At 41.8% G+C, this 26918-nt stretch overlaps 1 protein-coding gene across 1 annotated transcript in view; it reads left to right on the top strand.

Annotated features, from left to right (window-relative positions):
* ITGA8 (integrin subunit alpha 8) overlaps positions 1 to 6494 on the top strand; it is a 196789-nt gene extending 190295 nt beyond the window's left edge. Inside the window, exons 29-30 of the mRNA XM_001089317.5 lie at positions 1048 to 1170; positions 3205 to 6494. Of these exons, the coding sequence (XP_001089317.3) occupies positions 1048 to 1170; positions 3205 to 3291 (210 nt within the window). The 3' untranslated portion in view covers positions 3292 to 6494. The remainder of the gene's footprint in view (positions 1 to 1047; positions 1171 to 3204) is intronic.
* The last annotated feature ends 20424 nt before the right edge of the window (positions 6495 to 26918 follow it).

The following is a 26918-nucleotide window of genomic DNA, read 5'->3' as shown; positions in this document are numbered from 1 at the left end:
TAACAGGAATAGGAAGAAAATGTAATGATGAGTAGGTTGAGGCCAGCCTTTTTCTCATGAAGAACATCTGTCACACCCTTGGCATGTTCCTGTCGAGGTGGAATGACTCCCTCCCTATCTTATTCCTCTGTCGATTCCTTTATTAGTGTAGATATAAATGACATTTGGGGCTGGAGAATCAAATGCATTGAGTCATCAGTGTCTGCTGCATAGGGGATGCAGATCAAGAAGGAAGGAGCAATAAAAACCAAGACAAGCTGAGAAGGGCACCATCAGAGTGCTCAACTCTAGTTAAGAAGACAGAAGCGGCTGGGCACAGTGGCTCACACCTGTAATCCCAGCACTTTGGGAGGCCCAGGCGGGTGGATCACTTGAGGTCAGTTCTAGACCAGCCTGGCCAGAATGGTGAAACCACGTCTCTACTAAAAATACCAAAAAAAAAAAAAAAAAAAAAAAATTCAGGTGTGGTGGCACATGCCTATAACCCCAGCTACTGGGGAGGCTGAGGCACGAGAATCACTTGAACCTGGGAGGTGGAAGTTGCAGTGAGCCAAGATCGTGCCACTGCACTCCAGCCTGGGAGACAGAGTGTCACTCCACTCCAAGTGTCACCTCTCCAAGGATTCATGGTTATTCACAAGCTTACCTCTCTCAGTGAGGCCAGCTGAGTTCTAAGGAGACACATGGTAGACAGACTCATTCAGTTTTTTAGTGAGTCTACTTTTTGCCATTGTTCCCATAAAAGGTACAACCCAAGTTATGGCCATTCCTTTCCAACTTGTTGATTCCTGACCCACTCAATTCTATTCTAGGGTCTCTGTGACTTGAAGCCACCCACCCACCAAATCTCTCATTAGAATTTTACAGAACGAAGCAGATCTGAGAACGTGCTAGCTTTTAAGAGTTCATGTTCAAATAACTCCTAGATAATTTCAGTTGTCATATGGATCCTTTCAGATCAACTTCCAGTATTGTATTGGTAATTACTATTTTATTTCACCGAATAGTTTCCCCATTAGAGCTCGTTTGCTTTGTTTTCCATTTCAGATTAAGACATCAGTTATTTGGGCAACTCCGAATGTTTCCTTCTCAATCCCATTATGGGTAATAATACTAGCAATACTTCTTGGATTGTTGGTTCTGGCCATTTTAACCTTAGCTTTATGGAAGGTAAGTTGATTTACTTTATTTTCCCTTTAAACTAGAGGGGCTGTTGAGGGAATTTAGAGGGATATAGTTAGAGATTTTAAAAGACAATTATGGAGGCATTTTTGGAAATTTTGAAGAGTCTGAAGGATATAAAGGGAAAATCATGTATTGTTTGCTTTGGCATACTTAATGTGTTTATATAGCTGACATTTAAGATGACTGGAGGTGCTTAGTGTTGCTTTCATCTTGAGATTTCTTGTAAATAAATATATAGAGAGTTAGGCTGTATTAACTAAGACCTGTGATCTTTTTTCCAATATGCTTAGAGTGATAATATTCTAATGGAGACTTCTTTTTCTTGTTTAATTAACCAAGATCATAAGCTTTTTATTGACATGGCCTATCATCAATCCTTTGAGATTTTTTATAAGCACTATGCAGATGCAATTAATATAGGTCAATTCTGATTTTTTATTTCAGCTATTAATGAGGCCAAATAGATCATGTATGTCAGAGGATGCTTGTACTTAGTTTTTAATCTTGCCAATTAGTTTGTCTCCATTGGGAAGCCTGAACTTAGTCTTTGATGTGTTTTACTGAGGTTTGTTCTAAAAGCCTACAATAGAAATTAATTTCTGGCCCCTAAATAATTGCCAGGTTTCACAGAGCCTTACATTCCAAAATGGAAATAACGTCCCAGTTACATGACTATAGAGTAATTAACCCAGTCACACCTTTTGTAACTATGTGGTGTTCCCTAAAATCATAGTGCGTTTTTATTTTGAAACAATATGCAGCATGGCTAATAGACATATAAACTGAGAAAACCTTGACTTTGAGTTAAGTACTAGCGTTTCTGATCATTATCAGCTGTTTGTGCCATCCTACACCCACGTGTTCTGTGACATACCTTTAGAATGGACTTTTGTGTTGTTCTGTCACTGACAGTAACTGTATTTCCAATGAGTATAAGACACAATCATGTGTGCCAATTGACAGGATATTCCGGTAGCTCTGGGAAAGAGAGATGACTCAATGTCTATAAGCCAAACCCAGTTAATTGGCTTCCAACATGAGAAACAGAAGAAAAAATTGAGGTTCCAGGTGTCTAGGAAAAAATATAGTTTACTTGACAAAGTACTAATTTGACACTGAAGAGGAGGAAAATTCTAGAGTCACCTCCTCCTTGAGTTGCTGGCTAATCTTTGGAAAGTCACTAAGATTCTGTGCCTACCTGGTTCTGGCATTGAAATAAATGACAAATCGATTCTCCCTCTATATATGCTCTATGTTCCACCAAGCACCGAGGGATGTGTGGCCATTTCTTCACTTCTTCCTATAATCCATCCCAAAGCAGCCGACAGGATTCATTAGGAGACAATCTCCCTTTCCTGGTCAATAGTTAGTGCTTCTGCTCCAGTAAGCATGTGGGAAACCCTTGGGACACATTCCTGTGATCTCGGGAAAGTATCCAAGGTCCATAAGTGGTTTGTATGAAAGAAACATCTTCTACTCCAACTGCAGGCCAGGAGAAAGGGTGTGAGCACTCTGCCCTCCTGCTCACCTTGCCCTATGCAATAAACTCTCTACAAGTAACAAACACTGTGCTCACACCTCCTAATTTGGAGAAACGAGCTGATTATATGCACAGAGCTCCAGGCTCCTTCGAAAATACATAAAGGGCCAGGCATGGTGGCTCACGCCTATAATCCCGGCACTTTGGGAAGTCGAGGCAGAGGGATCACTTGAGGTCAGGAGTTCAACACCAGCCTGGCCAACATGGCAAAACCCTGTCTCTCCTAAAAATACAAAAATTAGCTGGGTGTGGTGGTGCAGGCCTATAATCCCAGCTACTCTGGAGGCTGAGGCAGGAGAATCGCTTGAACCAGGAGGCGGAGGTTGCAGTGAGCCAAGATCACGCCACTGCACTCCAGCTTGGGGGATAGAGAGCAAGACTGTTTCAAAAAAAAATACGTAAAGTGAAAATTCTTTGAATGAGGGGTTTCACAGATTCCCAGAATGATGTGATTTTATAGCCCATCTTTCCCTTTATAGTGTGGATTCTTTGACAGAGCCAGACCTCCTCAAGAGGACATGACCGACAAGGAACAGCTGACAAATGACAAGACCCCCGAGGCATGACAAGAAAAAAAAAGAAAAAAAAGACCAAAGACCTCAAACACAGGTCCTGTTCAAAGAAAAAGAACATTAGAGTTAAAAATCAAGGCTTTCTGATACCTGACAGTCACCCAGGAAATGCAGGGGACCCTGGAACATCACCTCATCTACACCGAACTTTGGAGAAATTGTCATGGGTGCCCACTGAGCCCTGCTGGAAAAGGAAACACCAATGCTGGAGAAGCCATCAGCAATTGTGGAAGATTTTCTTTTGCTTTAATCGTTCTGTACTTGGCAGACACTTTGAAATCGGTATGGGAACGTAAGTTGCAGTCCAGATCAATGCAGCATAAGTTGCAGAGATGAAATGTCTGAATCACAATAGAATTTACAAAGTGAACTAAGGTGAAATGACTGAATTACTATAGAACTTAGAACTAAGACCGCACCGTCCAACACTACTGTATCCAATGGAACATTTGACACCTCCCTATGGAAAAGAAACATTTCTAAGGACATTATGGCTCAGGGAGACAAGTAATATGTTGTTGGTACTGTGAAAGTACTTTTGAAAGGACAAAAAGAATCTTGTGAGTGAGGGTGAAAATTTATTTATTTATTTTCCATGTCTCTAGGTTGAGAATCTGTCATCTAGAGAATTTGGAAATTAAGATTTGGTTAGCTAGTTTTCAAAATCACTCACTCAGTTTCCTCCTAACAAACCACTGTGTGCAGATAACTCATTTAGCAGAGCTTCTTCAGAATTTAGACAGTGCTAAGGAAAGGAAGATTGGCATTAGGAATCAGTTCTATTTAATACCTTGCTGCCTTCGATCTGAAATTCCTTTCACTCACATTATCCAGGGACTCACATCTGCTTCATTTAGCTTTGCAAGATGTTGCATTTATATTTCCTTGTATATCTTTCCATTGACTTAGTTAATACATGAATTTCAAGGTACTCTCTACCCTTTGGAGTGTTTAAAAGTAATGGTAAAATGTCTAGAGTTAATTAATTAAAAAGGAATTTGACAATGTGGGTAAACATTATTTTTAATGTCTATAAGAAGCAACACTTCTTACAGATATTTAGCTTGGGATTAAATACCTATTTTTCGGCCTATGCCTTGTACTTGTATACACAGAGAAAACATGTTGAATATAACTTAGACAAAACATAAAATTATACAGGCATGAGCCAAACTAGGAAAACTGATTCCTAAAGATTTTATTTAAAATTGCTTATTCCAACTTTATTACTTATTTTTACTGCTAATCCTTATAATATATAACTTTGGAGAATAATCTTTTATTTAAGCTCTTTTCCCATCATCTTGAATTTAACCATCACAAATTCTTTATGTTTAAAACTCTTGTAAATAATTCATAATCGTGTAATATTATCATTTTTGAAGTAAAATTGACCAGCCAAATGTATAGGTAGTCTGCACAATTTTGTATCCTTTTTTAATAATGAAAAATTACTATGAAGAAATACTGAACAAATTTTTATGTGCAATATTTTATAGACCTATGTATCTGAAGCATGTTTACACTGGCGTTATTTTTTTTTTAATTAATTTCCTAAATGTTAAGTATGATAGAACAAGCTGACCCAAATCCTTAAGTTTACAAAGCTGTTGGAAAACTTTGTGTCCCGATTTCAACAATCACGCTTTATTTGAAAGATGAGCCAAGCTCACAGACACTAAATTTTATGTCATGCCATAATCTGGAGAGGAGCCATTTGGCTACAGCTGCGGAACTTCATTGAGGAGCAAATGAAAGGCACATGGACGAGCGCACTGGTGCAGTTCATGTTCTTCCTGCCTGTGAATTGAATACTGTCCTGGTAGCAGTTTCGGGTCTGTCAGGAGCTCAAGGCTGGTTTGTGTGGCTGACTATGGATGAGCACTGAACTTGCCTCAAAGAATTTAAGGGGTGTCCACACCAACCTCTGGGGGTCTTTGGTGTTAGTCCTCCAGGTACAGCCAGTTTTACAAGTAGGTGGCCATCTATAGGATGTGATGTGAGCAATGGCAGACAGCTTTCTCTGTCTCCAGGTAATGCCTTGACTCTGGTGATCCTGGCTGATCTGTGACCAATAAAGATTAGCTCCTCGGTATTTGGGGTCCTAAAAGGTCCCTGAAAAAATGCACCCCTTGTCTTTAAGCCAGTATTTGTGAAGGAACTGAGAACTCTTAGGGCTACATAAACAGAGACCCCTGTTGAGATAGTTTATGCGGATACCTGGGAGAAACTAGAGATGCCGGAAGGAAGACTGAGACCCAGAATGAAGCAAGGCATGAAGGCTCCAAAGTGAACTGCACCATCCCAGAGTCTCAGCCAAGATGGCCCCTTTCCAGGGGGATGGGCACCTTCCACCTGCCCACAAGCACTGCTACCTATGGGAATTGCAGAAGGCTGCTGCGCACATGCGCATGCGTGCAATGGCCCTCCGCCCTTTAGAATATGGACACAAAGGCCGGGCGCAGTGGCTCGCGACTGTAATCCCAACACTTTGGGAAGCCGAGATGGGCAGATCACCTGAGGTCAGGAGTTCGAGACCAGCCTGGACAACATGGCGAAAACCTGTCTCTACTAAATATACAAAAATTAGCTGGGCGTGGTGGCAGTTGCCTGTAATCCCAGCTACCTGGGAGGCTGAGGCAGAGAGAGAGAATCACTTGAACCCAGGAGGCGGAGGTTGCAGTGAGCTGAGATCGCGCCACTGCACTCCAGCCTGGGCGACAGAGCAAGACTCTGTCTCAAAAAAAAATAAAAATAAAAATAAAAATATGGAAGCAAATGGAGGAGGGGAGGAAACTGAGGTCAAGCAAACCTTCCAGCAATCAGTTTTGCCCGGAGAACATACTGACGACAGAGAACACACAGAGTTTATCTGCTTCTAGTTAGAGCACTGCCGATTGCCTTCATAATTCATAATGTGCTGTACTCCTCTGAGGGTCTATCTGTATTCCTGTTCAAAGAATTCCCTTTTTAAATTCTTGTCGCTGGGTTTTAAGACACAAGAATAGGGGCAAATTAAGTGTTATAAACTTGGAGATTTGTATACAGTAAATAAAAAAAAAAATATGTACTAGTCACCACTGAAACTGCATTCTTAGAACTCAACTCTTGTTTTATTTAAATACATGTGTAGATATCTGTGAAGATTTTCATGTACCTATTTACCTTGTCACTAATAAAATTAAAACTGAAAGATACGATGGCATATTTCTGGTTTATTTCACATGCGACATAAGCTTCCCTGTTGTGGCCAGACATCAGAGGTTTCTGTCTCTACATCTTAATTCCTTATTAGAAAAACATTTAAGATTGGGAGAAATTTAATAGAGCAAAAATGCAGTGCTCCCTGAGAGGATGCAAATGTTCTGCTTAGACTTCAGTGATGTTTGTATTAGACTACATGAGTGGCCAGGCGCAGTGGCTCACACCTGTATTCCCAGCACTTTGGGAGGCCAAGGCGGCGAATCATGAGGTCAGGAGTTTGAAACCAGCCTGACCATGGTGAAACCCTGTCTCTACTGAAAATACAAAAATTATCCAAGCGTGGTGGCGCACATCTGTAATACCAGCTACTTAGGAGGCTGAGGCAGGAGAATCGCTTGAACCCAGGAGGCGGAGGTTGCAGTGAGCCGAGATTGCACCACTGTACTCCAGCCTGGGCAACAGAGCAAGACTCCGTCTCAAAAAACAAACAATAACAAAAAAAAAACCCACAAACCACATACACACAAAAACAACTCCGTGAGTATAGTAAAAATTATTAAAGTGTATGTTTTAAATGAGCACGTTTAAGGTATGAGAATTATATCTCAATAAAGACATTAAGAATGTTTAAGTACTTTCTAGTACCTCCACCCTTATGCAAGTGATTTCTCCACTGTAGATACATGTTAGCTCCTTTACGAAGCCTTCCCTTCATCTTTGCCTAACTGTCCTCCATTAGCGTTTTGTGAATTTCCGTACTTTTCCATTTATTCCCATAGCTACCTTGCGGCTGAGTGACCGTCAATGAGAGCAGAAACCATATCATTTCCTCAATATGTTTCCTGTACCTGGCACCAACACCTGTTATACAATCAGTGATCAAAACAATTGCTAGAATGAATGCATGACTATATATACACGCATAGTCATAATCATGTGAACAGGTGCTTTTGTCATTCCCTTCATTACCAAACACCAGCTACAGACAAATGTGTGTGCATCCTCCTATTTACAATATTCATACAATGTGATGATAATAGTAAATGTTCTATTCAGTTAGTGAACCATGGTTCATTTAACCATCCCCCTCTTATTGGGAATAGCTGGTCACAGATTCTTATATTAAGAACAGCATTATGAATCCCGCACAGTGGCTCTGGCCTTAATCCCAGCGCTCTGGGAGGCTGAGGTGGGCAGATTGCTTGAGTCCAGGAGTTTGAGACCAGCCTGGGGAACATGCCGAAACCCCGTCTCTCCAAAAAATACAAAACATTTGCAGGTCGTGGTGGTGCGTGCCTATAATTCCAGCTACTCAGGAGGCTGAGGTGGGAGGATAGCTTGAGCCCAGGAGGTTGAGATTGCAGTGAGCCCCACTGCACCCCAGCCTGGGTGACAGCATGAGACAGCCTCAAACAAAGAAGGAGAAGGAGAAGGAGAAGGAGAAGAAGGGCATTAAATTGAATACTTTCATGCTTACATACTTAGGGTTTCTTTTTTGTTTATTCCAATGAATGAATTTCTGAAGAATGAGATTGCTTGGTCAAAGCATATGAAGAGTTTTGTAGCTCTTGATAACATGTTGCTCTTAAAAGGACTAAGTTAATTTGCATTAACCTAAGTGTACCACTTCCTTCCCAATTCTTTCAGCATGGTTTAAATGGTTTGATAATTGTTTTCAAATGTTACTTTATATTAATTTACATTTTATTAGAATTTAGTAAATTTAATGTACACATTTAATTTTGAGTTCTAATATTTATCAGCCACTCAATATAAACCAATTTATTGCTCATAACCCATAAGATATTTAAATACTTGCCACTTCTCTGACATTCATGAATCCCAGTGAAAACAATTTATCTGGGTGTTTTCCCTGTACCCCATAGCAAGCAGCAGGATGAATCCTTCACTTTGTATTATATACTACTCATGCTTCAAAACCTACATTTGGCCAGGCACAGTGGCTCACGCCTGTAATCCCAACGCTTTGGGAGACTGAGGTGGGAGGTATGCTTGAGGCCATGAGTTTAAGAGCAGCCTGGGCAAAATGGTGAGACCCCATCTCTACCAGAAAAAAACATTAACAATTAGCCTAGTGTGGGGGCACGTACCTGTAGTCCCAGCTACTCAGGAGGCTCAGGTAGGAGGATTGCTTGAGCCCATGAGTTTAAGATTGCAGTGAGCTATGATCACTCCACTTTTGGTTTACTGCAACCTCCACCTCCCAGATTCAAGGGATTCTCACGTCTCAGCCTCCAGAGTAGCTGGGACTACAGGCACACGCCACCATGCCCAGCTATTTTTAGCAGAGACAGGGTTTCGCCATGTTGGCCAGGCTGGTCTCAAACTCCTGGCCTCAAGTGATCCACCTACCTTGGCCTCCCAAAGTGCTGGGATTACAGGCGTGAGCCACCATGCCTGGCCTGATGCTGAAGAGCAAAGCACTCAACCCAGTGTAAACTAGCCTGTGTGGTGCAAGACTTGCCTGAGACATACACAAGAAGGCTCCACCTTGGCCAGTTCCACTGATTAAAGACTGCACATATTCATTGCAAAGAGGAAGAGGAACTCCTATGAGGTCTTCCATCGTAGTCAGATGCTCTGTAGCTGGACAAATGAGGTGGGAGCTCAGTCTTCTCAACGAATTCTGTTGATCTCTTTGCCACGTCCCATCACTTTATATGTAGACGCTTAACTGTGGCAATACTTCCTAAATGTTGAGTTGAGATTTGGGTGCCTAGACTGGGCGAAATGAGATAAGGATCACTCCTTGCAGAATTCTAACAAGGTAAAATTCTCTTGTGGATTGCACACTTCCTCTGAAAAAGTTGCACCATCCTCACAGATTACCTGTAGAGAAAAGAGCATTCATTCTGGTGCCCACAGGAAGATCTAGAGCATGAAAACCTTTGGTTGATGTCCATAAATGCTAAGACAGTATCCCCCTAGGGTCTAGTGTTCTTTTTCCCAAATATAGCAGATTTTCTCCTCCAGAACTCTGATTACATTAAAATGTTGATTTCTTTAGCATGAGAAGTTTAAAGCATTGAAACTTTAGGCTCATTTTGGGAGCCAAGTAAAACGATAACTCCCCCAGTGATGCATAAGTCAATGGCACATTCAGGATGGCCAGCATGCATTAGGTATAACTCTGCTTGCCATTTTAAACTCTCCCGACCCCCCAAATATCATCTACCTTTGGAATTGTTAATGAGCAAGTTCTCCATTATTTGTGATTATGGGTCAAAATCCATATAGAAATGTAGCCTGACACTAGGACCTCCTGACAATAAAAAGTCCTGGATTTAACTTCTTTTTTTTTTTTTTTTTTTTTGAGACGGAGTCTTGCTCTGTCACCTAGGCTGGAATGCAGTGGCGCATGAGCTCTCGGCTCACTGCAACCTCCGCCTCGTGGATTCAGGCAATTCTCCTGCCTCAGCCCCCTTAGTAGCTGGGATTACAAGTATGCACAACCATACCTGGCTAATTATTGTATTTTTAGAAGAGACGGGGTTTCACCATGTTGGCCAGGCTGGTCTCAAACTCCTGACCTCAGGTGATCCACACGCCTCGGCCTCCCAAACTGCTGGGATTACAGGCGTGAGCCACCATGCCTGACCGGATTTAACTTCTATTGGTGACATGATATAACACAGTACGAATGGCTCCTCGTCCTTCTGTGCTATGGCTTATTTTGATTGTGGTTTGTGTTGTAGAAACAACTAAGTCATTAGCAAATCATCCTGCTAGCCATCCTTTAGGTGGGATTGATTTTTAAGCAGTAACAGTGGACTTTCCTGGATTTAAAGTTTTGTATTTCCACTTTCATTCACTTCATTGACTGAAAGGTACACGTATAACTATAATTTTTATTTCCATAAGGGCTTTTAATTTTTCAAAACTCCGTAGTTTTCTTCTGTGTGAGTTTTCTAGGGCTCCAAGTTCCACAAACTGGATGGCTTAAAACAACAGAAATGTATTGTCTCACGGTTCTGGACACCAGAAGCCCAAAATCAAGGTACTGGGGGAGCTGTGTTCTCTCTGAAGGCACTAGGGAAGCACCTGTTTCCAGGCGTCTCTCCCAGCTTCTGGGAGTCTCAGGTGTTCCTTGGCTTGTAAACGCAGCACATGGATACTCCCTCGTCACATCATGTTCGCATGTGTCCTCACATCATCTTCCCTCTGTGAGGACCTGGGTCCATGTTTCCCTGTTTTTATAAGGACATATAAATCATATTAAATTATGGTCAGCCCTAAATTTTCTCATTTCAACTTGATTACTTCTATAGAGATCCTCTTTCCAAATGAGGTTCCATTCTGAGATACCAGAAGGTAGGACTTCAACATGTCTTTTGGAGGGGACACAATTCAACTCACAACATCCCCCTTCAAAAGTGTCTATTCCTGGCTGGACATGGTGACTCCTGCCTATAATCCCAGAGCTTTGGGAGGCTGAGGCAGGAGGATCACCTGAGCCCAGGAGTTCAAGGCTGCAGTGAGCTGTGATTGCACCACTGCACTCCAGCCTGGGCAACAGAGCAAGACCCTGTTTCTAAAAATAATAATAAAATTCCTAAGCATGTGAATTAAGGATAGGCTGAAGATTTTAAAGAGGATATCTTTACATGAGTCTTTTGAAAAGCTACCCTTTTCTCTTGCTTCCACCCCACCTATCTGCTCTTCCCACTGCCTTCTTTCCCAGTATTTATTGGGAGATTTCCATTGATTTGTATGTAATGAGTGGCTCCAGAAATCAAAAGTGAGTATTACCTACTCACCCAGGTAATATGCTTGCGTTTGCTGAGTGGATAATAGATTTACACATATTTATGTTTTCCCTTCACTTACTGCCTCTATGCATATATTATAAGATTAAGGCGATTGCATTTTTCATATAATTTACTCATCTACTTTGCCTTGCTTTGCAATTTCTTACTACCAGCAGCCATATTCTCTTTCTCTATTTTTCTTGTCCCTTGAAATAATCATTTTATTCTCATAAGCAATAGGCATAAATATGAGTTATATGATATATGTGAGTAGATTCCTCGCTGGTTAGAACCCAAAGGGTGCTGATCACTGAGTTAGTGGGAAGCAGAGAGGAAGTTCCTGTATTTGGGCTGTAGGGCTTGGTCCCTAGCCCACTACTTTTTTTTTGTTTTGTTTTTGTTTTTTTGAGACAGAGTCTCGTGCTGTCACCCAGGCTGGAGTGCAGTGGCGCGATCTCGGTTCACTGCAAGCTCCACCTCCTGGGTTCACACCATTCTCCTGCCTCAGCCTCCCGAGTAGCTGGGACTACAGGCACCTGCCACCATGCCCGGCTAATTTTTTTGTATTTTTAGTAGAGACGGGGTTTCACCATGTTAGCCAGGATGGTCTCGATCTCCTGACCTGGTGATCCACCCGCCTCGGCCTCCCAAAGTGCTGGGATTGCAGGCGTGAGCCTCCATGCCCAGCCCCCAGCCCACTATTAACGCTGAGAAGACATAGTTTAAATCTACAGTGACCCAGAGGTGAGAAAAACAGTTGCCACAGTGGGTGACAGAACGAAGAAAATAAAGATAATGAACATTCTCTGGGCACATATTGTATGTGGCACTGGGCCACACACTTGTGGTAGAAGTGAATTTACCAAGCATAAGTAGGCAGGGCTGTTGGTGCCACAGGTAAGAGTGAACTGTGCCTGCCCACAGACATCGCCGTGGTCTCACAGGTTGGGCAATTGGCCTGCAGGTCCCCTAAGCTACACTTTTCTCTTGCTTCCACCCCACCTATCTGCTCTTCCCACTGCCTTCTTTCCAGTATTTATTGGGGGATTTCCATTGATTTATATGTAAGGAGTGGCTCCAGCTCCAGGTAGAGGGCACTGAATATTTCCCTTTGGCCAGTGGCCTCTCACCCCACACTCAGGTTGAGGAGTCTCTCTGGGCCCATGAACCCCAGGCATCAGTGATATTGACTGCATTTGATCATTGAGAGAAAAACAACAAAAACAGGAGATGCCTCAACCACACCACTCAGGGAATAGCTGAGTCATCTGGGCTTGATTAACCTGAAGAGGAGAATGTCTCGGGGAAACACTGACCCCAGGTCTGTAACGGATTGTTCTGAGGAAGAGGAAGTAAAGTAGGAAGGAGTTGAGGATGGTATCATAAAAGCAACATTAACAGCAATAAGAATGAAAATGCATTAGGCATCCACTCTGTATGAAGCCCTCCACTAAGTAATTTATGTGCATCTTCCTTTTAATCCTTAACACAACCATACAAGACAGATACTGCCGAAGTAAAACTTATTCTGACACTTATTAAGACGGTGAGGCAGACTTTATTCAGGACCATCGCCATGGGTGTAGGGGCCACAGCAATGGGGTTTTGCAGTAGGGAAAATGATTGGGCTCAACTTTGAATACAGCAAGGAAAAGTGGGGATTATAGGCAAGGAGCAGGGTGGGGGTTGGCGGATTGAAAATCACAAAGAGGAAACATCAGGGTCGGGGCGATTCTGGCTAAGGCCGAGACAGACTAAGGTAATCAGACATCACCTGGGGCATGGTGATGGGGAGGAATTTGGTCGGATGTAAAGGATGGGAGGTCTTTCCAAATGCACTTAGGATTCTTGCTAAAATGGGATACTACGAAGACAAAGATGAAAACCCATGTTTGGCTCTGGTCAAGGAGAGGGCTCAGAGGAGCCTGACAAAAGTTTGGCCAAGGAAGGAATTTTTGCCAATATGGAATTGATCCCTGTTTTGCTGATGAATCGCAGGCTAGACGGACTCCGTAGCTTCCTCTGCTGGTTTGCTCCATAGCAAATGGTAGAAAAGACATTCAAATCTAGGTCTGCCTCATTGCAGAGACCAGGATCCTACAACCTGCCACAGGTAACAAATATGGAGAATTCCTACTAGATTCATGTTGAAAGCAGGGGAAGAACCGTTTAAAATAATGAGGTTGAAATCATTTGCCATGACTTCCATGATCCCTTTTAAATTCTCCCAAAATCAGAGAATAAAAAGAGCTAAGATCTGTGAAAGGCTCCTAGATACAGAAGTACAAAGCTGAATCTTTAGTTTACAAAGAGTTGGGAATGAGAACCACAGACATTTTGTCCCCCTCTATTTTCAGAATTCTATTTAGATTCATGCACATGATTAAACATTCTCAACATTCTCTGACACCTAAAAATTTTGACATATGCTTATATGGTTCGGCTGTGTCCCCACCCAAATATGACCTTGCATGGTAGCTCCCATAATTTCCACGTGTCATGGGAGGGACCCGGTGGGAGGCAGGTCTTTTCCCTGTTGTTCTCGTGATAGCGAGTAAGTTTCACGAGATCTGAAGGTTTTATAAAAGGGAGTTCCCTAGCACACGCTCCCCTTGCCTGCCACCATGTAAGATGTGACTTTGCTCCTCATTCGCCTTCTGCTATGATTGTGAGGCCTCCCCAGCCATGTAGAACTGTGAGTCAATTAAACCTCTTTCGTTTATAAATTACCCAATCTCGGGTATGTCTTTATTAGCAGCATGAGAACAGGCTAATACATATGCTATTTAATTTTAACATACTTCAATAGAGAAATCCCTTCTTTAGGTCATCTGTGAAGGTTGGAACTGACTCCCAAGGCCATGGGGTTTCAGAATTTTAGAACAGTGTATTTTAAATCATTTTCCTTACACCAAAAAGCTACTTCTTAGAAGCCTAAATGGCAGAATAAACTTCCTTTGTCAAATCAAAAAATCTTGCTTTTCTCTGCTTCATTTTAGGAAACTACAACCTCATATAACTGGGCTGCAATGGCCCCAAACAATTGCTGTCTAAAGATCTCCTTACTTGGGGGATTAACCTAATAGTTTTTTTAATCTTCTTTAAACTAGAAGTTATTAAGGATTAACCCAGACAAATAGAATTCAAATTTAGTCCTTGACCTAGGAGGTCTGTTAATTGCATCAACAGCAATCTCTGTTCATATGTAATTCAGGCTATGTGATGTTGAAATGCTATACATTTTTTTTTAATGGAGATGCTGTGTGTAGAATTAGAAGAATGAATTTCTCCTAACTCCCCTGTAGGATGGAGAGAGGGAAAAGATAATCATCGTTTCTGGTTTGAATACTGGGTCAGAGAAAGAAACGTGATGGTGTGGTTTTGCCTGATGTGGGATGTGAAGCCATCTTGGGACTGACAGCATTTCATTATGGTTGGACAGAAAGAGAGGGTAACACAGACAATATTCTTCTTTCTCTTTATAAAGACCTGACTGTCTTCAAGAATTAATATTTATCTTTAGGACTTTAGAGGAATACATGTGAAGGGTGTGTGTGTGTGTGTATGTATGTATGTATGTGTATGTGTGTATGTATATAAGAGAGAGAGGGAATAACGTATGTGGAGAAAGAAGAAAGTTTGTGATGCATGCTCATGGAAAAACCTCAAAGGGTCACTTGGGAAGTCAAAACATACCATCAAGTATCCTAAGGAACATTCTACCAGCCTAGATGCTCAGGTGTGAGGAAATGTAGTGCTTTGGAGAGGAATGCACTGGCTCTAAGGAGAGGTCTGGTGAGAGAGGAGGGAGTTTCCCTCATGCAGATGAGATTTACAGCATGGAGACTGGAAAAAGGTAGGTTTATACAGGGACAGAGTCAAGGACGGGAGAGCCATGAAGAAGAGAAATCCCTGCAAAGAGCTTCATCCCATAGACAATGGGGAAGTCATATGTAGCATGAAAGTTAGAACTTTTTTTCCTCCTGTGTTGTGATGCCTTTCAATGATCTCATCTGGGAGAATTGGAACTGCCCCTAAATGGTAGGTTGTATTAGCAACCCCAATCCTTCACTCTCCCCTATATCTAAGCCCTTGGCCACATGGCTTTGCTCTTCCTCCCATCAAAGGGCCAACTAGCTTTCCCTGACCCTTGCTTCTGAGTTCAGCCACATGGCATGCTCTGACCAGTGGGATATTAGCAAATGGAAAGCAAATATGTGGAAAAAGCACGTGCACGATGAAGCCTGGTCTCCTTCACCTCTATCATCACCATGAGAAGGACATGCCAGGGCTATGCTGCTTGTCCTAGGAGGAGAATAAATGCTAGAGGTACAAGGAGCAGAGCCACCTCCTCCCAAGTCCAGTGTAGATTAGCTGATCCCCTGGCAGCCCGTAGACTCCACATGAGTTATGATTTTTAAAATCTAGCCTTTTTGACCCATCTCTGTTAGGTTTTTTTTTTTTTTTTTTTTTCCTCATAATGCCATTACCCTTATATGTACATCCCAGGGTCAGGAGATAAAGCCCACTCTATCAAGTACTTATCACCGAACTTGCAATTCAGTCTCTCCTACTTTTGAGTTCACATAAGAAAAAAAAACAAAAAAACCCTCCTTTAGTAGTTTCACTCAAGACAAAAATTACGAGGAGGTGGGAGGAATGAAGGGTTACATCTGGAGAGAGTTAAGTTGCGTGGCCGCAAAAGCAGCTGAGAAGATGTCATGCGGCGATTTCCCTTGTGTGACCATTTTGCTTTTGCTTGGGAATGGGCATGTTTTCTAATGGTTGTGGGTTTTATTGAAACAGAAGGAAAATACTGCATGTTCGGAGAGGAAATTCGGCAGTTTGTTTAGGCTGTTAAACCACGTTTGCCCTAAATTTATTGACCAGGAAGATCCTGTTAACTAAAATTGGGAGATCTTAGGGAAACCCTAAATCTTGTGCAGCCGTTAGTTACTGGGCACCCACAGAGCTTTTGATGAGATTTCGTGGAGAATATCTTTTACAGGGTTTGAAAATGTAAGTCTTCATATATCATTCCCCTGTGATGTCTGCTTTGATAATCCAGGCTGATGTCATAAAGAGATAGTGACTAACAGTCTTGAGTGTTGCCAGTCGACTGTCATCCCCTAGCCTCTGTGCCTTTATTAAAATCATCAGAATTTGTCATTCTTTCTCTTCTTATCTGTCTACCTGCACCATTTGATTAATGAAAAATAATACTTCTGGCACATAAAATCATTTTGATTTTATACTCCCATTAGAGTATAAAATAGTATGAAATTCCCATCAGAGTATAAAATAGTATTTTGCCTATGCTAAAACATGAACTGCTATGCAAATCACTGCCCCAAGTTGCCTCAGAGGAAAAAAAAAATGCTAAAATGTTTTAAACTCTTTAAGGCTTGACCAAAGGTTGTTTAGGGACAGTCTTTTATTTAGAAATAAGTTAGGATTGTCTGTAATCCCAGCACTTAGGGAGCTGAGGTGGGAGGATGACTTGAGCCCATGAGTTCGAGACCAGCCTGGGCAACATAGCAAGATCCCATCTCTATTAAATTTTTTTTTTTTTTCTAAAGGTAATAAGTTAGACTCCAAGAAGCCAATGGCTATCTCTTTTTCCTCTTCCCAGTTCCACACAGGATTCAGCTCAGCCAGTCATTCAGTCGTTCTGGAAATATTCTCATCTCTTGGCTTTTACATCAGCACATTCACCTTCTGCTCACTGTTCTGCCTGGGTCTCTTTGTTGGTCTCCTTCTCCACTGGTCAGTTTCCAAATGTGAGGCTCTGTCATGCTCATCTTAGGCTCTCATTGAATATGTTTACATTCTCTCTGGATTACCGCCGCAGGTCCATGGACTTAGACACCATCTCGATGACAATGACTCCAATTCTCTACCTCCAGTCATGCCACGGTAGGTACATCTGTCACCCCACTGTCCCCTCAACATCTGCACTTGGACACATAATAGGCATTTCAGATTTTTTTTTTTTTTTTTTTGACAGAGTCTTGCTCTGTGGCCCAGGCTGGGGTGCGGTGGCATAATCTCGGCTCACTGCAACCTCTGCCTCCCGGGTTCAAGCGATTCTCCTGCCTCAGCCTCCTGAGTAGCTGGGATTACAGGCACCCACCACCATGCCTGGCTAATTTTTGTATTTTTAGTAGAGACGGGGTTTCACTATGTTAGTCAGGCTGGTCTCAAACTCCTGACCTCAGGTGATCTGCCTGCCTTGGCCTCCCAAAGTCCTGGGATTACAGGCATGAGCCCACTGTGCCTGGCCACAAACATCTTCAATAAGTCAAATAGTGTATGATTCCACTTACATGAAATACCTAGATTGGTCAAATTCATAGAGACAGTAAAAGAAAATGGTAGTTACCCAGGGCTGGGAGAGGGAGAATGGGAAGGTAGTATTTAGTACGTGCAGAGTTTCAGTTGAGACTGATGAAAAATTTCTGGAGGTGGATGGTGGTGATGGTTGCACAGCAATGCAGGTGTACTTAATGCCATTGAACTGTGTAGTTAAACATGATTAAAATGGTAAATGTTATATATATTTTTTACCCCAATTTTTAAAAAGCTTCATCAATATTGAAAATCTGCTGAGGCAAATAAATCTCTTCATTGGTGACATCCACAAAGATCGCAGAAAACTCCTTAATAGCTCCAATATTCATAATTTTGCTACCTCATCACCAAACTAGACCTTGATCCAATGGACATAACCACAGGTTGCCATAAAAATTATAGCGGCAGGACTTTCAAGGTATTAATAATTTTTAAGTTCTTCAACAAATTGCTAGCCTTCTGAATTAATGTTAGGTTACTAGGCATCTATTTTTTAGACTAAACCTTCTAGTCAAGCACTCTTTAATTTTTAATTTGCTCAATCACTCTTCTTCTTTTCTTGCTAATTTTGTAGATTGCATGGGCATGAACTTGTCACACATTGTAGGATTCTATTTCTCCTTCAGAATCATGCCAGCTCCCTAATGATTCATCCAGTATGTGTGTGCAACTTTGGTCCTTTCCTCACCATTTTCTTGCATTTTTTTTTCTCCAGAATATTCTTCCATCATAAATGTATGTCTTTCCTCACTAGTGTTCTCACCAATAGTCGCCTTTGTACGTATTGAGCATGTCAGGATTAATAATGTCCCAACACACCTGAAAATGAAGCCAGAGTGCAATAAACACAATTAGACAAACGATCAAAGTGAGACTCACACTTTGGATGCACGAATGAGTCAATGTATTCTGGAAGGACAAACTGGTGGCCTGGGGCCACAATAAAGACAATGAGCATGACTTTTGTTGTTTGTTTAGGATTTATTTCACCCACATGGTATTTTTTTTATTTTAATTTGAATCCTATAGGTAAAGCTTCAGAGCTGTACATAAATACGTGGATTTCTGGCCTCTGCTGAAAATCTGAAAGATCAGCAATGGAGTTTACATTCTGCAAGAACAAGCACTGGTCCTGAGTGGCAGGAGCCCTAGACAGGTATGGGTTTTCTGATCAACCACAGTCCCCATCCAACCCACTTCACTCGTTACCTCCCTGGCCGTGGTGGGCACTTGAGTTGGTGAGTCTGGCCTTTGTAAGGGAATGACAGCCTTAAACCTAGAATGAAGTCGCCTGCAAGAGGCTCCCACACACACAATCAGAGAGAAAATGTTACTCTTTGATGCTGAATAACTCAGTGATGAGATAAGCCTCAACTAAAAAAAGCCACTGGTGTGTCAAAATGCAAGTTGGTGAGTTTCAAAGAAATAGATTAGTTAAATATTGAGAAAATCAAGTGAAATTACTTAGTGAAGACAAATCATTAAAAAAATTATTACACTTAAAAAATGGCCTCCTGGTAATACTTAAAACTTTTCATAGCTAATGTTTTCAAATGATGAAGAGTTTCATTATGCTATGCAAGATTATAATGTGGAACATTCAAAGACAGAATTAAGATGTGTTGCAGCTACTTCCATAATAGGGTACTGTCTTTCTGATACAGTCTTGATGTTAATAGCCAGGTAATGTCAAGCAGAGAACCTGACTCTATAGAGCTATAACTGATGGTGTTGGGGTTGGAAGTATTTAACTCAGATTTTTACAAAGATGAAAAAGTGAGAATGGCTATGATGAGAATATATACAGTGTATTATACACACATATCTACAAACACAAATTGTATTAGTCCGTTATCACATTGCTTTAAGGAAATACCTGAGACTGGGTAATTTATAAAGAAGACAGGTTTCATTGGCTCAGGGTTCTGCAGGCTGTGCAGGAAGCATAGCGGTATCTGCTTCTGGGAGACCTCAGGAAGCTTCCAATCATGGTGGAAGGTGAAGGGGGAGGAGGCGCATCACATGGTGAAAGGAAGAGCAAGAGAGAAAGAAGGCGAGGGGGCCACAGTTTTAAACAGCCAGGTCTTGTGAGAGGTCACTCACTATTGTGAGGACAGTACCAAGAGGATAATGCTCAATCATTCATGAGAAATCCACCCCCGTGATCCAATCACCTCCCACCAGGCCCCACCTCCAACATGGCGGATTACAATTCGACATGAGATTTGGGTGGGGTAAATATCCAAACTATATCACACACACATATCTAAACATGCACTATAAAAGACATAGAGTTGTTTCTATCACTTTCCTATGCCTCCTCACTAGAACTTGATGATAGAATTGGAAAAGCAAAAGTTAACTGGCTTATGCAGAAGAAGGAATTTATGGGCTCGTGTAATAGAAAAATTCAAGAGCGGCTTTGTCCAAAGACCCAATCTGTCGTCCTCGCTTGGCTCTGAGCTCCTCCATGTTGCCTTCAGTTTTAGGCTCTCCATGGTGGTGGGATGGCTCCCCACATCTCCAGAGTTCAAGCCTACAAGCCTTGCTCCCCAAGATCCCAGAGAAAAACGCTTTTACTTTTGAAGGACACAAATCTAACCAACCCTTAACTAACAACTTTGACCAGGCAAATACAACATTCCCAGGGGCCACGTCTGAATCATCTGTTCACATCCAATATGAAGAAGGAAACTGACTTTACACAAAGTACCTGGAGGGTTGAGAAAGGGAGTTCCCCAAAGAATAATGTGGGCACTGTTCACAGGAGACAGGTGAAAATTAACAAGTATCTACTACATAGGGGGATTACTACTGCTGTAACAAATCACCACAAAGGTCGTGACTTAAGACAACACAGATTTATTATCTCCCAGCTCTACAGGTCAGAAGTCCGCAATGGGTCTCACTGGGCTACAGTCAAGGTGTTCGCACAACTGGGTTCCTTTTGGAAGCTCCACAAGAGAGCTGTTTCCTTGCCTTTCCACAATCCAGGGGCTGCCTGAATTCCTTGGCTTATAGCCTCTTCCTTCATTTTCAAAGCCAGCAAAATTTCAAATCTCTCTCTGACTCTGACCCCCTCGTCTGCCTCCCTTGGTTAATTTAAAGGACTTTTATGATTACATTGGGCTTATCAGGAAAATCCAGGATAAACTCCTTAATGTAAGATCAGCTGATTAGCAACCCTAGTTCCATCTGAAACTGTAATTCCCCCTTGACACAGATATCTTTAGCAGACCATTATTTTGCCTACCACAAGGTACAAACTGAATTAATTACCTTCTGTAATCTCAAGGCGACCTAACTAACCCTACAGTGTGTGCTCAGGATTCCTTCATTTTTTTCAGAGTCCTTTGTGCTAAATCCTTGCTCATGAATTCATTCACTCATTCATTTAATAAATAGCCAATGAGTAACTACCACAGGCCAAGCACTACTTAGGAACTAAACATAGACTGGTAAAGAAGATGTTCCCTGCTCTCATAGAGTTTACAATTTCGTGGATGAACAAACCATAAATAAGCTAACCAGTAACTAATATTTAAATACTTCATTATTATTTATTTCTATGGAGGCTTTATTTTTCTCCTAATTGGCTTGACAAATATTGGCTGTGTCTTGGAACTTCTATTGCTCTTTGTTCTTCTAAATGAACTCTCTGTACATTCCCTGTAGGTGATCAGGACACTGAAGGAGGAGACGGCCTTCGCTAAGACATGATGGATGGGAAATGGCACCTTCTGCCTAGAGTCCGGCAGGAACAGATTTCCATGGCACAGAATTCAGTGTCTCATGACTCTCCACATAAATCCCTAAATGACAACACGTCCCGCATCCCACGCTTCCCGCCTCCCACCAGAGCAGTCGATCAAGAGTATTTACATTTTGTTTTTTGATTTTTGTGTTTTTTTTGGGATGGAGTCTTGCTCTGTCACCCAGGCTGGAGTTCAGTGGTTCAATCTCGGCTCATTGCAACCTCTGCCTCCCAGGTTCAAGTGATTTTCCTGCCTCAGCCTCCTGAGTAGCTAAGACCACAGGCATGCACCACCACTCCCAGCTAATTTTTGTATTTTTAGTAGAGACGGGGTTTCACCAGTTGGCCAGGCTGGTCTCAAACTCCTGACCTCAAGTGATCCACCTGCCTCAACCTCCCAAAGTGCTAGGATTACAGACGTGAACCACAGCGCCTGGCCGGTATTTACATTTTAATTACTTCCTGCTAAGTTCATGGTAGTTGAATCAGCAGGAAGTACCAAACTGCCCAAAACAAATTAGAGGGAGAAATGGACAGTTTTTATAAGTCAGTTAAATGAGAAATAAGGAGATAATCACAATTGTGTAGGATGGATTTCCACTCCTTAACTATTACCCATGTATAATTAATATACCATAACAGAAGGTGCACTAAGTTGCTAATTCAATGTTTCTACTGTTTTATCTTGACCAGGTCTACAGCATGGTGTCCTGTTTTGTAGGAGGTAGGTAAAAATATGGCCATCCTTCACACAGCTGTAACGAGGCTATTTTTAAAGGAGTTTAAAGCATGGGGCAAATCTCAGGTCCCGGGTCAAAGGGTTTTGTATACAATCACTAAAAATTATTCCAAAGCTTCTGTAGTTCAAGCCACATTTTATTCTTGTTATCGCACTAGAATCATAGGTTCCTGAAACACAGGACCTTGAAAAACGTCTTTTAATTATGTGTTGACAGTAGCACCATCCACTCCCTCCTTCTCTAGGACTCTTTCCTCCTCCCCCTGACACAAATATTCATCCTGGGAGATGATGTTGTGTTATAACACATGGCCACAAACTTTAAATCTCAGCTAAACACTCCATAGTGCCAAAACAACTAGCAATTGCTGAAACAATTAACTTTCTCCCCGAATGGGTGAAAAAATTAGAGTGGCCATCAACTAGGGATTTCATTCAGTATTTCCTTGTCATTCGCAGATTTTTGGCTGAATTGATATCAAATTCTACTGTATGTGTCAGCCTTGCCTGCTTTCCTTCCATCTGAAACCTTGTCGTTTCACATTTTCATTCATTTAATTCCTATTGCTCTATGAATCAAAGTCCCTGCAGGACACTTAGAGAACGTTCAAAAGATTGGACTAAAGTGAGTTAAAAGAAGGATTATTTACAGAGAATACATCTGTGGCCAGTCAGGGAAAGAGCAAGAGGAATCGACACTCTGACTTTTCTTTCATTCTGTCTTCTGATATCCCACCAATACCTGTCATTGGTCAGACTCAAGCAAATGACAGAGGCCAACACAGGCCAACGTCATCAGCTGCCTAGGGCACAGAACAGAGTATGTGCAATGGTCGACAGGGCGCAGAGTGGAAGCCATTCACCAGCTCAACAACATTGACTTTCCCTCCCTAAGACTGACCAGGCTACCACCCAGTGGGCAGAGTGCCCACCCAGCCAACAGAGACCAAGCCAAGCCCCTGACATGGCAACATTCCAGAGGGGGACCAGCCAGCCTGCAGGTAGACACAGCACATTGGATGCCTCTTTCATGGAGTGGGTAGAGTTCTGTTCCACACTACACGCAAAAATGAATTCTAAATGGATTAAACAGCAGGAAAATGCAACATAGGTAGTAAAATAAACAGAATTTGTTCATAAATAAACTTAAGACAGAGAAGTCCTCCTTTGGAAAAGACATGACATTCGGAAGCTTTGAAGAGAAAGACTGATGGATTTTACTACTTAAAAATTTCAAACTTACAGCCAGGAGCAGTGTGTCAGACCTGTAATCCAAGTACGTGGGAGGGTTGTTTGTGGTCAGGAGCTCAAGGTAAGCCTGGGCAACATAATAAGAACCCATCTTTACAAAAAAAAAATTTTAAATTTAATTTAACACCTGTTATCCCAGCTACTCAGGAGGCTGGGGCAGGAGAATTGCTTGGGTCCAGAAGTTGGAGGCTGTGGTGAGCTATGAACATGCCACTGCACTCTAGCCTGGGCAACAGAGACAGACCCTGTCTCAAATAAATAAATAAATAAATAAATACATATATATATGTGTGTGTGTGTATATATACACATATATATGTGTATATATATGCTTAAACTTTCTTAATACTAAAGGCAGCACAAAGTTGAAAACAAACAGCAGATAGGAAGATATTTAGAACAAGTAACAATAATACAATAATAACTGATTCAAATGCTGCTAATTATGTTCCAGATGCCAACCTAATGTGTCCTTATTCATTTAAACCTACAACAGGGTGAAGTAGGCACTATTATTGTCCTTCTCACTTTTCAGGCTAGGAGACTGAGATATAAAGAGGTTGAGTCACTTGGCCAAGATCACACAGCTAGTAAGTGGCACAACCAAGATTAGAATCCAGACAGCCTTGCTTCATGGACTGTGCTGATAACCCATACCCGATGTCACCTCTCATTTTTTAGGCAGGGAGGGCGAATGGAGTCTCACTCTGTTGCCCAGGCTGGAGTGCAGTGGCTCAATCTTGGCTCACTGCAACCTCCGCCTCCCAGGTCCAAGCTATCCTTCTGCCTCAGACTCCCAAGTAGTAGGTACTACAGGCATGTGCCACCACACCCTGCATTTTTGTATTTTTAGTGGAGACAGGGTTTCACCGTGTTGGCCAGCCTGGTCTCAAACTTCTGACCTCAAGTGATCTGCTCCCCTCAGCCTCCCAAAGAGCTGGGATTACAGGCATGAGCCACCACTCGTGGCCCCCTCTCATTTTTTTTAATGCTACCTAAAAGAGACCATTAATTTATATTCACAATATATAAAGAAATCTGAAAATCAATAAGAAAAAACAACTCAATAGAAAACTCAGCAAAGATTCTTAGTGGACAATTCACAGAAGAGAAAATTTAAATGACCAACAAACATACAAAATTTCACTAGTAATTAAGGATATGCAAATTTTTAAAATGAGACATCTTTTTTTTTTTACCCACTACATAATTAAAAGAATGGACCAGGTGTGGTGGCTCACACCTGTAATCCCAGCACTTTGGGAGGCCAAGACAGGCGGATCACGAGGTCAGGAGATCGAGACCACCCTGGTTAACATGGTGAAACCCCATCTCTACTAAAAATACAAAAAAATTAGCTGGGCGAGGTGGCGGGCGCCTGTAGTCCCAGCTACTCGGGAGGCTGAGGCAGGAGAATGGCATGAACCTGGGAGGCGGAGCTTGCAGTGAGCCGAGATGGAGCCACTGCACTCCAGCCTGGGCGACAGAGCGAGACTCCGTCTCAAAAAAAAAAAAAAGAAAAAAAATTAAAAGAATGTTATCATGCATTGGCAAAGAAATAGTCACTCTCATAGACTGTGGGTTGGAATACAAATTGATAGAGCTTTTGTGGTAGTATATAATAAAATGTTAACTATCTATTAGCTGGTGACTCAGCAGAGCCCATTGCCTACTATCTAATCTACAGAAATATGGGCGTGTGTACACCAAGATATCTCTGCCATCTTACTTGTAATAATAGGATTTTGGAACCACCTAAAGTCAATTGGTGTTGATAGATTTTTTAAAACATGGTACAGTTTTTAAGAGGGGATTACTTAGCAAAGTTTCCACACCCACACATCCACAGCTCGCTTGCTCAATACAGCCGTGAGACGTGTTTTGTGTGACCATGGTATTTAACACAATTTCGAATTTGAAAGCCTTTACTGCGACAGACAATCTCCATTTTCTCATGGGTCCCATTGTTTCTATGTCTTTTATTTACCATGCCTCCCTAGCCTCTGAGTGCACTTGAGCTTGCAATGCCCAATTAAACCCTAAGTACATAACCAAAAAGGAGCTTAAAATTCCTCAAGAGTCTTGGATTCAATATAAACACTCCGCAATAGTTCGGAAGCCTGAGAGGCAGTACCACATGGTACTCATAGACTCTTAACCTCATAGACTCTGAAACTCATAGACTCTTGAGCTCACAGACTCTGAAGTCAGACTGGCAGGCCTCAAATCCCAACTGCACCACTTACTGTCTGTGTCACTGGCAACCCCTGAATTTCTCTGTGCCTCAGTGTCATCTGAAAGGCAGAATTAACAACACCCTCTTTGTTGTGAGAATTGAATGAGTAGCACATGTGAAGTTCTCAGAACAGTGCCCTACATATACAAAATGTTCAATAAATGTTAGCTGTGGCTACTATGGCTGTTACAAGTAACAACAAGGAAAGATCTCTGAAACACACGTTTAAAAAAAATGCACGCAAACACTGTCGGGAGCATGCAGAATATGATTGCTATTATAAGTACACGTAGGCCAGGCGCACTGGCTCACGCCTGTAATCCCAGCACTTTCAGAGGCCGAGGCGGGTGGATCACCTGAGTTCAGAAATTCAAGACCAGCGTAGCCAACATGGTGAAACTTCATCTCTACTAAAAAATACAAAAATTAGCCCGGCATGGTGGCGCATGCCTGTAGTCCCTGTTACTCAAGAGGCTGAAGCAGAATTGCTTGAACCCGGGAAGCAGAGGTTGCAGTGAGCTGAGACTGTGCCACTGCACTCCAGCCTGGGTGACAGAGTGAGACTCCATCTCAAAAAAAAAAAAAATACGTGTACATGTACGTATACATGTTTGCATAAATATACGGGAACATAATGGATCACTTACTCTTCAATCATAGTCTTTAATCCTTTATGGAATGAGGTATAGTTAGAAAAATAAGTTATTGGCTAGGCACGGTGCCTCATGCCTATAATCCCAGCACTTTGGGCAGCTAAGTTGGGTAGATTACTTGAGCCCAGGAGTTCAAGACCAGCCTGTGCAACATGAGTAAGCCTTGTCTCTAGTAAAAATACAAAAAATTAGCTGGGTGTGGCGGCACACACCTGTGGTTCCAGCTACTTGGGAGGCTGAGGTGGAAGGATCACCCGAGCCTGGGAAGTCCAGTCTGCAGTAAACCACGATCGCACCATTGCACTCCAGTCTGGGTGATGGGATTGAGACCCTCTCTAAAAAACAAAATAAAGATAAATTATGTTCAAACTTTATATAGAAAAAAAGAACTGGAAAAAATACATCAAATTGTTCACCAAAGAATGAGTTAATTTTGCTTATTTTTTTCTTTTTCTTTTCCAATTATTCTTTTAGACTTCTATTAATATATTAGCTTCATAACACAAAAAATTAAATATCCTTTTTTAAATAAACACACTGATAACATATAGTAATAATGACGCTTGAAAACAAAGAACTTTTCTCAGTCCTGATTGTTTTCATGCTATAAAATCAACTTTTGCAGACCTTCCTCCTTTACCTCTTTAAAAATGAGGCAGAAAGG

This window comes from Macaca mulatta, chromosome 9 (genome assembly GCF_049350105.2).
Source record: "Macaca mulatta isolate MMU2019108-1 chromosome 9, T2T-MMU8v2.0, whole genome shotgun sequence".
Lineage (NCBI taxonomy): Eukaryota > Metazoa > Chordata > Mammalia > Primates > Cercopithecidae > Macaca > Macaca mulatta.
This window is presented reverse-complemented; position numbering and strand designations above follow the sequence as displayed.